General features: G+C 44.2%; 1 protein-coding gene across 1 annotated transcript; it reads right to left on the bottom strand.

The window, feature by feature from the left end:
* Positions 1-480: 480 nt before the first annotated feature.
* Positions 481-15,512, bottom strand: LOC119649516 (zinc finger protein 729-like). Its single transcript, XM_038051698.1, has 3 exons — positions 15,132-15,512; positions 4,784-5,173; positions 481-4,692 (listed from the first exon to the last, which is right to left on the bottom strand). The coding sequence occupies exons 1-3, from the start codon at positions 15,466-15,468 to the stop codon at positions 740-742; spliced, it is 4,680 nt and encodes a 1,559-aa protein (XP_037907626.1). The 5' UTR covers positions 15,469-15,512; the 3' UTR covers positions 481-739.
* Between the last annotated feature and the right edge of the window lie 521 nt (positions 15,513-16,033).

The raw sequence follows: 16,033 nt of genomic DNA, 5'->3' as shown, positions 1-16,033 counted from the left end.
ACTGCGGTTACTCAGGGACACAGTTTCGAAACTGCGGCCGTCTCCTCTTTCCCGACACACGACGCCGGAGGTCGACACTCTCCGGTACCTCGAGACATGCTAACAGGTCCTCATTAGATTGGACGCAGACATCAATGCAGAAGCGTTAATGCTGCAAGCGCAAATAATAGAGCTGATGGGCAAAGGATGCTTCACAGTCCAGAAGTGAGTATCCAATGATGACGCTTTGTTGATACATTTTCTAAAAGATTTACTGGAATAGAGACCTGTCGACATCTTTGATGACGAGACAATCAACGTACATTGGGATCCAATAACTGACAATTTTCCATTCAGACTTAAATCCAAACAAATTCTGACTTCGAAAAAAAGCGACAATGTTCGATTCGCTGTCCCCAAATCTTCATTTGTTTAATGGCTTCTTCTCACTGCTTTTGAAATCTTTCACCGGTGATTTAGGAACATAAAGAACAAAGAATATGGTTTAAAACACTTGCCTTTTATTTTTCAAACATTTCCGGGCCTATGGAATAGGAAATTTGCAATTTTCAAACAATTGTTGAGATTGAATTTGGCCCCTTTCCAGTTCACCTCACATTGCACTCTGTATTGCTGTTATTGGACGATTGCTTTTCGATTACGCTTCCTGGTCCTTCTCTGATTTCTTTTGTGAGCTACTTCCTGCGCAAAAAGTTTTCTCAATGTTGATAGTTTATTCTAGTGATGGCATTTGGCGTCTTCATTGAACAACAGAAGCAACTCCATCGGTTTCCAATTGCATTTTCTCGCAATTAGTCCTTAGTTCAAGGGGTTGCTTATCCGATTGCAATTCGCAATCTTTATCTTTTGTATTAGTCAATTTGTGGGATGTCAGGTTTGATTTCGAATCATCCGGTTCTCCAAAAGTTCCGTATATAATTGGCTTAATGCCGGAATGGGCATTTCGAACGTGACGACTAAGGCTCGACGCTATCTTATAAGAGCAAGAGCATTGTGAACAGCGAAATGGACGATCTTCTTTATGAATGGCTTCGTGGGTCTTGCGTTCCGTGCCCGTCCCGAAGGACTTCGAACATGTCGAGCATTGATACGGCTTCTGTTCGTTTGCATGAATTTTCTCATGTTGGTGCCTCTCCGTTGGTCTGTCGAATCGGCTATGACAAAACCGGCATTGAAGGTACGATGGATCGTCTTTGAGGGAAGATGGGATCTTATCTCCATGATGCGGTACAATATGCTCTCTTAAACCAATTTCTGATCTAAATTGTCTGGGACAGAATTCGCAACGAACTGTGGAGTTAGGAAGATTGCCTTGTTTCTCACGGATCCTCATTCGATGTTTTTGTTTGTGATTGTTAAGGCTACTTTTGGAGGTAAATCCACTATTGCATGTTATACAAAATCGTTTTTTATCGTCGATTTTTGGATTTTCCGAGAATACAAAATTTCGTCGTTCCTTCGGTTTCCGGATGGCCTCTCTATGTAAGGATTCATGGGTTTTGCGATTGGACAGGGTCGTGAAAGACTGCGGGCATAACGAGCATTTATACGGTCTTTCTTCTCTTGGGTGACTTTTCTCGTGTTGGTAGCGTTCTGTTGGTTTTTCAAATTGTTTAAAACAAAATTTACATTGAAGATAGGTTGGATCGTTTTTGAGGAACGTTGGAATCTTATCGCCGTGATTCGGGACCAAGTGTCGCCGGAGACCGTTTTCTGACTTAAATTCTCTAGAACAAAGCTCGCAATATGTCGTGACTTTCTGCAGCATGCCTTGTTTTTCGCGGATTTTCATTCTGTGTCTTCGTTTGTGAACATTAAAGCTATGTTTAGAGATAAATTCATGATTGCACGTTATGCAGAGGCGCTTCTTGTCGTCGAATTTCGGACTTTCAGAAAACACCATTCTTACTTGTACCTTAGGTTTCCATCTGTTTTCTCGATGGAGTGATTCGTGGATTTTGCGTTTGAAGTGATCTATGAAGGACTTTGGGCAGAATGGGCATTGGTACCGCTTTTCCTCTCTAGCGTGACTTTTCTCATGTTCATAACGTTCTGTTGGTTTTTCAAATTCTTTAAAACAAAATCGGCATTGAAGGTAAGTGGGATCGTCTCTGAGGGATGTCGGAATTTTATCTCCGTGATGTTTTACAACGTGTTTTCTTAAACCATCTTCTGATCTAAATTGACTACAGCAAAACTCACAAGAAATTGTAGTTTTTGGCAGAATGCCATTGGTGATTTTCCACTTCCGAATTTTCGCTTTATGGCCGTCTTTGTGGGTTCTGAAAGCTTTGTTCGAATCGAATTGACGATTGCACGTTATACAAAATTTGTTTTCCTCGTCGAAATGCGGCTCCAATTTAAAAACGATTGAGCCACTGTAATTTGGTTTCAGCGTTTGATCAGGGTCCTCCGGGGAAGTGGGTTCTATTCGAACAAATGATCCATTCGCCACTTCTTCTGCCTTATCGGTATCAGTTGTTATAGTGGATTTTCTTTGTATTTTCTCGTAGCTCGTCTGCGAAGAATTATCAGAAAAATAATGTGAATCGAGCGAATTATTCGCATCTCCTTTCACATCTTCCACATCATCATCATTGCAACGAATTGTATCTTTCGACAGATTCCCTTGTCTTTCGATAATTTGCTTTGTATGTAATCCTTTGTGACGTCCTAAGCTACCTCTGGAGGCAAAGCCACGATGGCATGTAATACAAAAGTGGTTTACATCATCGAATTTAGGATTTTCAGAAAACACAAATTTTACTTCTTCCTTCGGTTTCCATCCGCTTTTTCTATGAATTAATTTATGAATTTTCCGCTGAAGGTGAGTGGTGAAAGTTTCAGGACATAATGGGCACTGATATGGCTTTTTTTCTCCAGCGTGACTTTGCTCGTGTTGATAACATTGCGTTGGTTCTTCAAATTCTCTAAAACAAAATCGACATTCAAGGTACGTTGGATCGTCTTGTAGGAACTTTGGAATCTCGTCTCCGTGATGTGCCACGACATGTTCTCTTAAGCCAAAGTCGGTTCCGAACCTTCTGGGGCACAATTCGCAACAAAATTTAAGGGTTTTTTCGCGAATCAATCTTCTATGTTGGGATTTGTGGCTTCTGAAGCTGGGCTTTGATGCAAATTTACGATTACAGGTCACACAAAAGTTTTTCTTATTGTCAAAAATAGGATTTTTAGAAAACACCGTTCTAGTTCGTCTGTTATCTAATTTCAACCCTTTGCGCAATTTCCAATACCGGATATGCGATCTATGCTTCTTTTTGTGGTATCTGAATGTTTCCTTCGAACTCAGCCGTTGATTGCAAGTGATACAAAAATTATTTTCTTCGTCGTATTCGGGTTCCAATGTAAATACGATCGTTTTCTTTGGTTGGCATGTCCCCTGCAGACTGCTATCTTCGCATGGAGGCGCTGCCCCACTTTGCAGACTGCTATCTTCGCAGGCAGGCGCTTCTTCACTTTTGGAAGTGTCTCCCAAGTGATCAGAAGCGACACTTGTAGCGTCTAGGCACTTAGAAGGCTGCATATCGGGGTCCTCCGATATATCCTTTTTGAGTTGCACCGTCTCGTAGCTGCTCTCTAGTTTATGAGATTTGATATGCAATTGCAAGTCACTGTCTTGAATAAATTTTACATCACAAACCATACAACTATACGTTTCTTCGTCTCCTAATTCCTCAGGGAAAATTGACGACCTCTTTCCAGATTGATCTCCAGAGGCTGAACATTGGACAAGACAATCAATGGAATGCTCGGTCATATGCTTTTCCAAATCAGTCTTTGTGTTGAATACTTTCCCACATTTTTCACACTTATGCATTTCCGAATGGAAACCGTTCTCCTGCCCGACTTTCTCACCACAGGAGGTGTATTTTATGTGAGTCATTAAAAAGAAATACGATTTGAATCGTTTTTCGCAGTTCCTGCACTGAAAATCACACGCTTCAGAATGTTTATCCAAGATATGGCGCCGTAATCCCAACCTTTCAGTGAATAATTCCCCGCATTTTTCACATTTGTGATCAGTTTTAATAACGTGGGTTTTCCTATGCGATGTTAGCTCTGATTTTTTACTAAAGAGTTTGCCGCAATCAGCACAAGCGAATGAGTTTCCCTGGGAAAGAGAAGTCGGAACAGGACGTTTAGAACATTTGTGAGTTCCCTCATTAGAGTTATTTCCCTCATGTGCATGAAGGTCTGTTGGTTTTTGAAATTGCTCCTGACACAATTGGGGTTCATGGGGTGTTTGATCGTCTCGAAAGGACTTTGGCATATCATCTCCGTGGTGCATTACAGCGTGATCTCTGAGCTCAAATTCAGATTTGAACCTTTCCGAGCATAATTTACAAGAAAATCTGAGTTTGTTAATATCCGAACGTTTCACGGGTATCTTTCTGTTCTCCAGAAGCTCATGGGAGGTAACATTTCCCTGCGATGGAAAACCACTTCGTGGAATACCCTCTCCACTAAGTGCCATTTCCTCATCTGGATTAACAACTTCTAACTTAACAGCCGTCGCACCAGTCGACCCCTTCATCATATCGACACTGTAGGCATTCTCTGATAAAACGCCATGATTCCGAAAGTGTGGTTTAAGCGTGTCATTTGAATCCGTTTGCCCCCGTTGAGCATTGTCATCATTATCGCTGGTTTCAATTCTTCCTTCATTGTAAGCTGTTGGCAGGATTGAAATGAAATAGAAGCAAATTAGGTTTGTAGATTCGTCACAGTTACCAATATCTTAGCATCTTAAAGAGATAAATACCTGAATCCTGAATTTCGTAGTCACCAACATCTAATTCATCCTTTACTGGAACTTGGATCGTCATATCTTCGTGATTATCGCAATCAATCGAATGGGTCCCCTGTCTACGAAAACGTTGCTTGTGATAATATTTATGACGTGAAAAGTGTTTTCTCGAAGTTAGCTGACGATCGCAAGTGATGCAAAATAGTCTCCTTTCATCATATTTCGGTTCAGCCGTAATTACCAAAGTTGGTTTTCTACCAGATTTCGAGTAGTGGTCAGGATGTTGAAGGGTCACCTTTCCCGGATTCACCTTAGTGATAAAATTTTGCCGAACATTGGTAATAGATTCCTTGGACTCTGGGGGTTCTGATGTCCTGCGGGCAGAGATATCTCCTGGGATGCATTCTGTGGATTAGGTTGTAAGGAGTCAGTAATGATAATAATAAAGTCATTTAAATAGAATAACATGACAAGAACGGTAATTTGCTTACTGATCGTCGAGCCGCGACGGATAGATGGCGAGAATACTTCGAGCAGATTTCAACTGAAGAATTTGCTTATCCTCCACTTCCACAATCATTGCCGACATTTGGAGCAGTTCCACCAGTCAGCGCAACTGAAGTCGAGGAGGCAATAAAACAAATGAAATCGGGGAAAGCAACAGGACCTGACGACATCGCATCTGAGCTCTGGAAAGCAAAGAGCTGGGACCTAACACTGTGGCTCAGTGAATTTTTTAACCGGGTTATTCAGGAAGGAAGAACACCATCTGACTGGCAAGAAAGTACCACTGTTCCAATATGGAAAAAGAAAGGTAGTCCAGCAGTATGTTCAAATTACCGTCCGATCCGGTTACTTTCCCATACCATGAAGATTTTTGAACGCATTCTTGACAACCGTATTCGCGAAATCGTTGAAATAACCGTGAATCAAGCCGGATTTGTCAAGAACTGCGGAACTACTGACGCAATACACGCTGCGCGGTTACTCATGGAGAAACACCGTGAGAAGCATCGCCCTCTTTACATTGCCTTTCTGGATCTAGAGAAAGCGTTTGACCGTGTACCACACGAACTCATCTGGTATGCTTTACGACAACACTTCGTGCGAGAAGAACTCGTGCGCTGGGTTCAATTGCTCTACCACGATCCGAAAAGTAAAGTTCGAAGTATGGCGGGTGTATCAAAACCGCTTCGTGTCTCTGTTGGAGTTCATCAAGGAAGTGCCCTCTCACCACTCCTCTTTGTCCTTGTTATGAACACCGTCACACGGGATATCCAACGTCCAGCGCCCTACACACTGCTTTATGCAGATGATGTTTTCCTAGCATCTGATAGCAAAAATGATCTCGAGCAACTTGTTCAAAAATGGAATGATCGCCTTATGCAACACGGTCTTAGATTGAATTTAAACAAAACTGAATTTTTGACGACCAATCCCCATGAAACAGGCACAATCACTGTCAGCGGCAGTGATCTGCCCAGATCTGAGCGATTTAAATACCTCGGGTCAACGCTATCAGCCAATGGAGAACTGCGTTATGAAATTGCTTCACGCATTAACGCAACCTGGATGAAGTGGCGTTCCACAACTGGTGTCCTTTGTGATCGACGTATCAACGAACGTCTCAAATCTAAAATTTACCGCAATGCTGTCCGTCCAGTCGCTCTCTATGGTTCTGAGTGTTGGCCGACCATAAAAGACAATGAACGACGTCTCGCGGTAATGGAGACGAAGATGCTACGTTGGACTAGTGGCGTCACACGTTTAGATCACATCCGAAATGAGGATATCCGCGATCGTTATGGGGTTGCACCGATCGTGGAAAAGTTGCGAGAGAGGCGTCTTCGATGGTATGGTCACGCAATTCGTGCAAACGAGAATTCACTTGCAAAGATTGGTCTGAACATCGAAGTCGATGGTAAACGACCAAAAGGCAGACCTAAGCAACGGTGGCTTGATACGCTGGATGGGGATTTGAAAGCCTCGAGATTGCACCCAGATCAGGCATTCGATAGAGCCAAATGGCGAAGCCGATCACGACGAGCCGACCCCGCTTGTGAACGGGACAAAGGCTGGAGAAAAAGAAAGAAGATTCGCAGCCTCATATAACAGAGGCTACAGATCGTCTGATGGATTATGGTCAAGCTTGGGGGCAGAACTATCTCAAAAATTTTAAACAAATGCTCAGAATTGGGCGTGCATATTATGCACGTTCCAAGTTTATTTAAATAGAAGAACAATTTTTAATTTGACTGCGGTCAACGACGTTAGATTGTTAATTTGAATGTTCAAGCTGGTGTTAGACAGTTCGAAGCAACTGACCTGTCGATCATGAAGTTCTACTTGAGAAGATTCCGGTTTATGAGCTTTTGTTAGGCTGGGTCTTTACGGATCTTACCGGCCTCGGTGCGGGCGCGCTCATTAGGCTGTAAAGCGGGTTTCAAGAATCACTCCTCCACAGTTCTCCGTCCTCTGCTGAAATCAAAAAGTCTCGTCAAGAGGATCCGTGGCGAGGTTACTCGGTGACAGCCAACTGGCGGATATCAAAACGGACAAGGTGCTCACACTTTTTTCCAGTTCCTTCTGGAAGAAAGACTATATAAGAAAACCGTCCTGGACTTCCCATCGATATCAATTCTAAACACGTGCTCCCCACGCTTGTCGTGGCCTCGTGTGGTGTATGCAGCGGCTTCCGGGTGGCATAAGTCCTCACCAGAACGAGATGACGCAGGCTGCTTCAATTTTCCGACGACCTTTCGTATCAGGCGCAGAAACCCGATCTCTCCAAGACTGTCTCACTTAACGAGGCCCTGGTCGCCGAGGATTCGTAGGTTCTTACACTAGATCAGCAGAGTTGTCAGCAAACTCTTCGCCGACGGCTATACGAAGGCCAAGCAGAACAAACGACGATCCGGAATCCGGATTCGCCACGCGATAATCGATTCCTTTAGCGTCCAATACCAAATCTGCACTGCGATATGCAGTTGTCCGCTTTCGTTTGAAACCCATGAGCTTTCCGAGGTCTGAGAGCAGATTCGAATTATATTCCCTGGCCTATGTTTATTACAGCGGGAATGCAGTAGCGTTTTTTGGAGCACCGACAGGCTGTTGGTGAGTTTAATTTGGCCCACAAAGAGGAGTTTACTGTAGAATTCGGCGCATATTAAGAGATCGATCTGAACGGTTTGGTAAAATATTATTTACCCGCCATACAAATATTTCCAAGTACCAATCACCTGCTGGGGTCCAAGAGCTGAGACGATATAATCCTTTTCATAACAATACAGTACAGCGGAGACGAGACAGAGGTGAGTAATTTAAAGTCTTCTAAGTAGAATAAATAAGGGCAGATGAGAAAAAGGGCATTAATAAAACATAGCAATAGTGGGAAACTGAGTGTAGAGCCATGGGAGACTTAAGGAGAAGGAGACTGGAGACTAACCATGAGATAATGAAGAAGGGGACATTGAACAGAGAGGGTTTGGAGAGGGGTATAATGAGGTTGATAGACTGCAATGTGTACATTTTGCCATGAAGTTCCCGAAATATCGGTATTTGCAAGATTAATAAATTTCACTAGCGAATAGAAAAAAGCAAGTCTTAATTATTTCAAATAATTTAATCACTAGAATCGCCAGAAGTTTAACACAACGTAGAGGCCAGGGCGGCAGGCGACATATAAACGAAGAACAAATTGCTTCTAATCAAACCAGATAATTCAGGACGAAATTCAATGCAAAAGCCTTTCAAATCTAAAGAGACTCACAGTGTTCGGTGTACCCGGTTGTAATCGTGAGTAGGATCTGCCTGTTTCGCTCAACAATTGCGTCTTTTTAATTGGGGGGACGCACATGTATTTGATTATTGCAATTCTGTTCTTTCCAGTCACTTCAGGTCCCTGGGGTAGGTAGGTAGGTAGGTATCAGTGGCCGCTCCGAGGAGCCCAATTAGCGCATTGGTGCGCCGTTTTGATGCCACAAACTCCTAAGACCGTGACTGTTGTTATAGGAACAGGGAAGCAGAGTCCAGCTGGCTCCACAGCTCCAGCAGCTCTCCGACCCTGCAGCTAGAAATCTCACTGAGGTCCCCAAAGAATGGTTTACCCAGTGTCTGCAGCCTGACTCGAGCCAGAGCTGGACAATCGCAGAGAAAGTGCATGAGGGTTTCCCTTCCTTCTCCGCAGCTTCGGCAATGCGAGTTGTAGGGTAAGCCGAGCCTAGCGGCATGGTCCCTATGGGCCTTGAATGCATTTGCACGCGTCTGGCACAGAAGCTCTCGTGATCGGGCTATGTTATAAGCGGGCCAAATTCTCCTTGATTTGGCACAGCTTGTAAATCTTCGCCATCTCAGGCCCGCGGCTGCTAGGTAGTGCGAGTAGACTCGGCCCCCGACAGCCGCCAGCGGAACACCGACTGTATTCCCCGAGGGACTGCCAAGAGCAGAGCCTTGCCTGGCCAATCCGTCAGCCCGCTCATTCCCCTCTATGTTCCTATGCCCGGGAACCCAGAGGAGAGTGATCTTGAGCGTGCTGCCCAGATGGTTGAGCGTGTCTCTGCACTGCTCCACCAACTGGAAAGATGTCGTCGTTGAGTACAAGGCCTTGATGGCTGCTTGGCTGTCGGTCAGAATGGCTATGTTACGCTTGGGGCTTGAATCACGCTCCAGCCATCGACAGACTTCCGCCTGGAATACACTGGTGAAACCTGGGAGACCATACGACTTGGATACACCGTGTGTCTTCGAGAAAACCCCTGTGTCGACTCCATAGGCCATCTTTGATCCGTCCGTAAAGAATACCGTGTCATAGTCTTGCAGGTCCCTGGACAGATTCAAAATTTTGATTTGCCGCAAATATCTTGATGAACATATCATCTGACCCCCCATAAAGAAGAAAGAAAGACGGGGACCACTCATCGTATGGATGTCCGAATCGGCTCAGAGCTGATCCTTCCCTCGAGCGTTATGTTTTTGTGAGTTAGTCCTCTCCCTTACTAGGTCGTTTGGCATTTTTGCCCCTTTGGGAATGAAATCTTCGATGGTATATTATCTCGCGCAGTCGGTGTTCACGACTGGCAAACCTGTTAGGGGAGTTTGGACAGCCTTGGTGACCGTGTTGGTGCTAAGATGATGAACCTGAGCTCTCATCCAAACAGGGTTGGCGGCCAACGTGGGGCCACAGTTGTTGCGTACGTAATACAAAGCCCTGCTGCTCCTTCGCTATGAGGGGACCAACTATTCGTTGACGTATCTCTCGCGGATTCTATAATAAGGGGAGTGAAATAGGGCTACAGTTCACAATTAGATTAAGGTTTCCATTTTTGAGGATGAGGTAATTAAAGGATTTTTTAGCATTCTTCGCGTCTTTTTTGAAAACTATAGACAAGGGGAGGAAGATGTATTGCTTAGAGTTAACTAAAAAGGCGCTAAGAAGCGCTTCGGGACTAGATTCAACATTGGTGTCAAGTTGACGAACTCAAGCAAGAATAGAGTAAGTAGAGAAAAGGCGAGCGACTCAGAAAAATTTGCACATAGAAGAGGCGTAGGGAAATACGAAACCTGTAGGTCATAGGATTGTTGTAAAGAGTTTGTAGTGGAGCCAGTTTGACTCCATAATACATGAGAACTGTGAGTGTGAGACGGAAATGGTTTTACACTACCGCGAGCAGGATCGGATGTTTATCCGCTTTTTAAGGTTTTGTGTGAAACAATACTTTATTAGAATCGAGTCGATGTCTGTCTGTCTGTCACACCCGATTTATTCGGAAACGGCTGGATCGATTATCACCAAAATTGGTGAGAGCATGTGGTGTGCTGTTCCCTTTACATGGCGCAATATTGTGTTAAGTTTAAGGGGGCTCCACATACATGTGAAAAGAGAGTATAAATTTTTGTTTAACAAAATGTGGCCTTGAAAAGGCTTAATCAGTACTTTTCGAAACTGGTCTAGTATTTGATATCGGGTGAAACGTAGGGGAGTGAGGGCTTAAAATATGACCTTCAAAAGTGTATCAGGTCTCGTTCTCAGAACCTATCCAACCGAAGAATCTAAAAGAAAGCACAGTGGTATATCTAAACGAAATCTAGGCCTTAAAATATGTCCCGTTCCGATATCTGCACAAATAAAGTTAATAATAATATATCACCAAATTTTAGAAATTAGCCGGACACTCCCTTTGAGTTCATGCTAGCACTACAAAATTAGGCAATTGCATGCGGGATAACATAAGGCATAACTTTGGGAAATTTGAAGGAAATCCAACTATTATTAATAAAGTTCAAAAGTTCAAATCCCACTGGTGGTAGTGGAATTTTTATCGTGATTTGCCGTTGGGCTTTTGAAGCGAAATATGTATCGAACCATTTTTTGACTACGTCGTAAGAACCGAAGTGCTGTTCAGCAAGCGTGTATCCCACTGATGCAAACAAGTGGAAATCAGAAGGCGTCGAGTCTGGTGAGTACGGCGGGTTTGGCAAGGCATCCAAGCAAAGTGCAGCAATGGTCTCCCTGACTGGTTTTGAGGTATGCGCTGGAGCGTTTTCGTGCTGAAAAAATAGTCATTGGTGGCTGGGATTCCATTCTTGTCACTTCTCAAGCAATGAATGATTCCGATTGATGATTTGCTGTCAGTAGCGTTGCGCATCAATGGTTTTAGAAGTTCATAATAGATCATACCCTTGTGATCCCACAAAACTAAAAAGCACCGTCTTCTTCCAAAGTGATTTGGCCTTGCAGTCGATGTTGGTGGTTTGCCTGGATCAACTTATGATTTTTTCAATTTTTTTTTTCATCGCTCGTCACTGTTTGATGAAAAAAAACTTTCTTTCGTACCCTTCGAAAAGAGCTTCACAAGTGGTTTTTCGGTTTTCTTGCTGTCTTCCGTTCAATTCAGGTGACACCCATTTTTCGCGCTTTTGAACCTGTCCCATGGCTTTCAAACGTAAGGAGATTCTTGAATACCATCTTCATCGATCAAGGCTTACAGTTCGGCATCTTTTTTCCTTTTTCCGTGGTCTTCCAGATTTCAGATTTTCAGATTTATTTATTGAGCAAAGAAAAGAAAAGTGTCCGGATAGCTCAGTGGTTAGAGCGTAAGGCTGTCGTACGGAAGGTCGCGGTTTAAATCTCACTGGTGGCAGTGGAATTTGTATCGTGATTTGACGTCGGATACCAGTCGACTCAGCTGTGAATGAGTACCTGAGTCAAATCAGGGTAATAATCTCGGGCGAGCGCAATGCTGACCACATTGCCTCCTAGTGTACCGTTACGGTCTTGAATGAAGTGCTCTAACACACTTCAAGGCCCTGATCCAATATGGATTGTTGCGCCAACGATTATTATTATTAAAGAAAAGAAATACATGTGCTGTACAAAGGAATAATAACTTAAAAGCTCAAGCGTGACTAATTAAGTATGTAACGCTAACCTACGGAGATATCCGGCCTAGCCGTTTACATGTTATAAAGTGAGAAGGTGGTGCATATCAGTGCTCATTTGACATAGCATGTGCTTAAACCTAGTAAAATTTATGACTTACGACTAAACAAACTAAACAAACATAACACAAAATAGTACTCCGTACTGGGAAACGGGAGAAAGGGAGTTTTTAGGCAACGGTGGACATGATTGATTAACGGAATTGGAGTAAAGCGCAGTCCTTTCTCAATGGTGTTAACATTCTGAGAAAGGGCTACCTTTTACTCGTTTTGGGCCTGTGCGAGGACAGTGACCCAAGAGGGGAGGGATGAAAAGGCCTGTGGGATTGCGGAGTATGTATTGTGGGGTTAAATTGGTAGAAGGAGGGAATTTAGGGAAGAAATTAATGCTTGGCGACTTACGTTATGTATAGGCTAATTAGTGTCTATTGTCTTAATCTGTACTAAGTAAAGAGAAAAATAATAGGAGGTGATCTACATCTGCGCGGGGGATTGACTGCCAGAACAATGGGCTTACGCGGTTAGCCTCTGTGAAAGTCCGGGGAGGAGTTTTGATAAAAGGAGGGGATGAAGGAGGGAGGGGAGACGTGGTGGTTGAGAGGAGAGTTACTGTCCGAGAGGAGAGTCAGCCCTGACACGTAGTACCTCTGCTCGCGTAATAGTGCATTGCGTTTAGCGAGATTTTTTATCAGCGGGTTAGGGTGGGACAGCCACTTTTTCAGTCTGACGCGCGACAGCTTGATCATGTGCGGAATTATGGGGCAAACCCCGGAAAGGTCGTACAGAAGAGAGTTTTGGTGGATTTTAGGTTTGGCCTTCTGTATTTGGCCGTGCATTTCCTGAGTATCGTCCTTTCAAAGCGTTGGAGGGTTTCTGCTACGCTCGGTGACATGGTAGCCCATGCTGGGAAGCCGTAGGTCAGGATTGGACGAATGAGAGTCTTGTATAATAGGGTTTTGGTGGCAGGGTACAGGGCCCGAGATGAGAGGAGGTTTTTTAAGGCAGCTGAGGCCTTAGAGGCCTTGGCGATAACAGATCTGACGTGAGGGTTGGATTTGAGTTTGTTGTTGAGAGAGATTCCCAGGTATTTAATATTTGATTTCGGCTTGAGAGTGTGGTTAGCAATGCGTAAATGCAGATTTTTGTTTTCTGGGACTGTGCGCCAGTGGCACTTCCCACTGGGGTTTCTGAAGCAAATAACCTCAGACTTAAGGGAATTGACGGTAAGGACCACCGGTTGAAATAAGCGATGACCCTATTGGTTAGGATATTGAGAGAGAGGGAGGCTATTCAGGGCCTGAGACCACTCGCATATAGGATGGTGTCATCGGCGAAGAGGATCCCTCCTGACGCGGGAGGATCATTGTCGTTGGGGGAAGAGGGCGGGAGAAGGGCTGCCTGAGTTGCCGTTGTCGTGAGGGATAAGTTTACGGGAGGAAGGGGAATATCGTGGAGGAAGATGTTAAAAAGTTTGGGGCCTAGAACAGATCCCTGAGGGACTCCTAAGTTTACCGGGAACTCGCACGAGCGTAGTCCATCGAAACGCACGTGGCAAGTTCTGTTGGAGATGAAATCTGTGAGGATTCTGAATAAGGGGAGGGGGCAATTGGACTGGGTTAGTGTGTAGAGCAATCCCTCTTTCCAAACAGAATCAAACGCCTTTTCGAGGTCTAAGGCGCAGGCTACGGTGCAATGCCTGTTTTCCAGTTGATTGAGGATATGGTCTTGCAGGTACATGATTGCCTGCTCGGTGGATCTGAGGTTTTCGAAGCCGAATTGGTTAAGTGGAATGATGGCGGAGTAGTGTCTATTGAGGTGACTTAGTAGGATACGTTCGAAGATTTTTCCGATATTGGAAAGAAGAAAGATGGGCCTCATATCTTTGAGATCGCCCGAGCACCCCTTTTTAGGGATAGGTATGAGGAGGGCGGATTTCCAAGATACCGGCAAGTGGCCGTTGTTCAGGCAGTTGTTGAAGAGAATGGCGAGCCAATCACTGATGTTAGGCGCACATTTCCGCAGAACAAAGTTCGAGATGCCATCGGGGCCCGAAGATTTTTTATTGTTGCACCGGGAGATTGCAAGTTCGACTTCTTCTAGGAAGGTAAAGAAGGGGGCGAACGGGCCTGTTCTGACTACATCAGGCGGGCATCTGGGAGAAAAGGGGCAAAGGTAAGAACCTTCCAAGCTCAGCCTTTTATCGCTGACAGCATTGGAGACCACCGAGTTCAAGATGGGGTCCGCTGGCGATTTTGCTCTGAATAAGTGGCTGAAATAGTCTACACAGGCGGATATTTTTTCCTCTGGGGAGTGACACTGGAGGTTACCTATTTTTATCGGGATTTGGTGGAAGTTAGTATATTTTTTCTTTCTTCCGGTCAATCGATTAATTACTGAGAAAACTTGTGGGCCGGGTTTGAGGGATTTGAGGAGTTTCTTGTAGGCCGCATTCAGTTCGGATCGAATAGCTCCGTTGATTTTGTTGGATAGGTCTTTGATGATCTCGGAGAGGAGACGGTAATCAGCGTTGCATCTGTTCCGTGACTGGTGAACTAAACGTTTCCTGCGCTGCAGTAGACTGTTTCTATCGCGGACTAGGAAGAGGGTTGAGGGGGAAAGGCACCCGTATTTGTAGTACACAGGTTCTTTAACTGGGGCGTGTTTGTCGATTGTTGATTCGAAGGCAGAGTTCATTTTCTGGATGTATGTATCTAACTCAGCATTAGAGTGTATGCGCGATTTGTCCGCGCTTCTGTTTACGTCTTCAGGATTTGACAATTCGAGCACTTTTTAGTTCGTCAGGGTAGCAGGAAACAAAACCACTCCACAACATCACAAAAAGCTTTCGAAGGATCTTCGATGCCTGCACTAGGAAGGCAGTGTTTTCGATGCCCACAGTGAACGGCCAGGACATAATTGCAATTACCTTGATATTTAACGTTATTCCTTTTGACAATGGGTTCCTTCCTGTTAGTAGTTTTAGCCAAACCATCTCTCCGCACTGCATAGTCCCAATGAACAGTCTTCAAATGATTGCTGAATGATTCCACAGTATCGAAACGTCCTTTACAAGCATCACATACTACGGTATATTCCCCACTAATTGATATCAAGATGTGACCACAGTTTGCCATCTGATCGTTGCTCATAGTATCTGTATAATGACTCGAAACATGGTTTCCTTCTATGAGTTCACTTAGAATCTCGTCCTCTGATTTTATGCCTAAATGCAGCCTCGAATTGCACGAAGACATCAAATCCATATTTAAGTCCTAGTCTCGAATAAGAGACACCCCCAAACCACCCCAACAACAAATGTCACTATGAAAGAAAACATTCACTTCTTTTTCTTCATCTTATGCTAGTCTTGCGTCTCTTTCTCCGATAGAGACTGCGGTAAGGTTAGCTACCATTTTCGGTTAGCTAGTTCCATTGTGGCTTATTCTTGTGGTTATCGCCGAAGGCACTTTATGCTTCGAACATAGTCGGTCAGGATAAGTTCCTTCCTCGTGCCCGAGCAACGAGACTTGATTTGGTCACGATGTTTACACGATGCGAGTCTCTCGTACGAGCACTGGAGGCGAGTGTCTCATGATGCATTGGCGTCCACAGACTAACATTTGATGGTTGATTTGGCGGGAAATTACAGGAGTCAAGATTTCCGTGCAAAGATGAGCAATTTATGTACAAAGCTGTTGATCAAAATGCGTTTAAAGATGTGTATTAATATGTTCTGCGAAAAATTGATAGAAATAATCGAATCCGAAGAAAACGTACCAATGGATAAGGAAATGGTTGGCCAGAAGATCCACGCGTGGGGCCTCAGGT

This window comes from Hermetia illucens, chromosome 2 (assembly GCF_905115235.1).
Source record: "Hermetia illucens chromosome 2, iHerIll2.2.curated.20191125, whole genome shotgun sequence".
Taxonomy (NCBI): Eukaryota; Metazoa; Arthropoda; class Insecta; order Diptera; family Stratiomyidae; genus Hermetia; species Hermetia illucens.
This window is presented reverse-complemented; position numbering and strand designations above follow the sequence as displayed.

Excerpts from the sequence above, each read along its gene's own strand:
- LOC119649516 (XM_038051698.1), bottom strand. The coding sequence starts at position 15,468 with ATGGATTTGATGTCTTCGTGCAATTCGAGGCTGCATTTAGGCATAAAA. Across the intron at positions 5,174-15,131 it reads GAATAACGTTAAATATCAAG|AATGCATCCCAGGAGATATC; the intron begins GTAATTGCAATT and ends CCTAATCCACAG. Across the intron at positions 4,693-4,783 it reads CTACGAAATTCAGGATTCAG|CTTACAATGAAGGAAGAATT; the intron begins GTATTTATCTCT and ends TCCTGCCAACAG.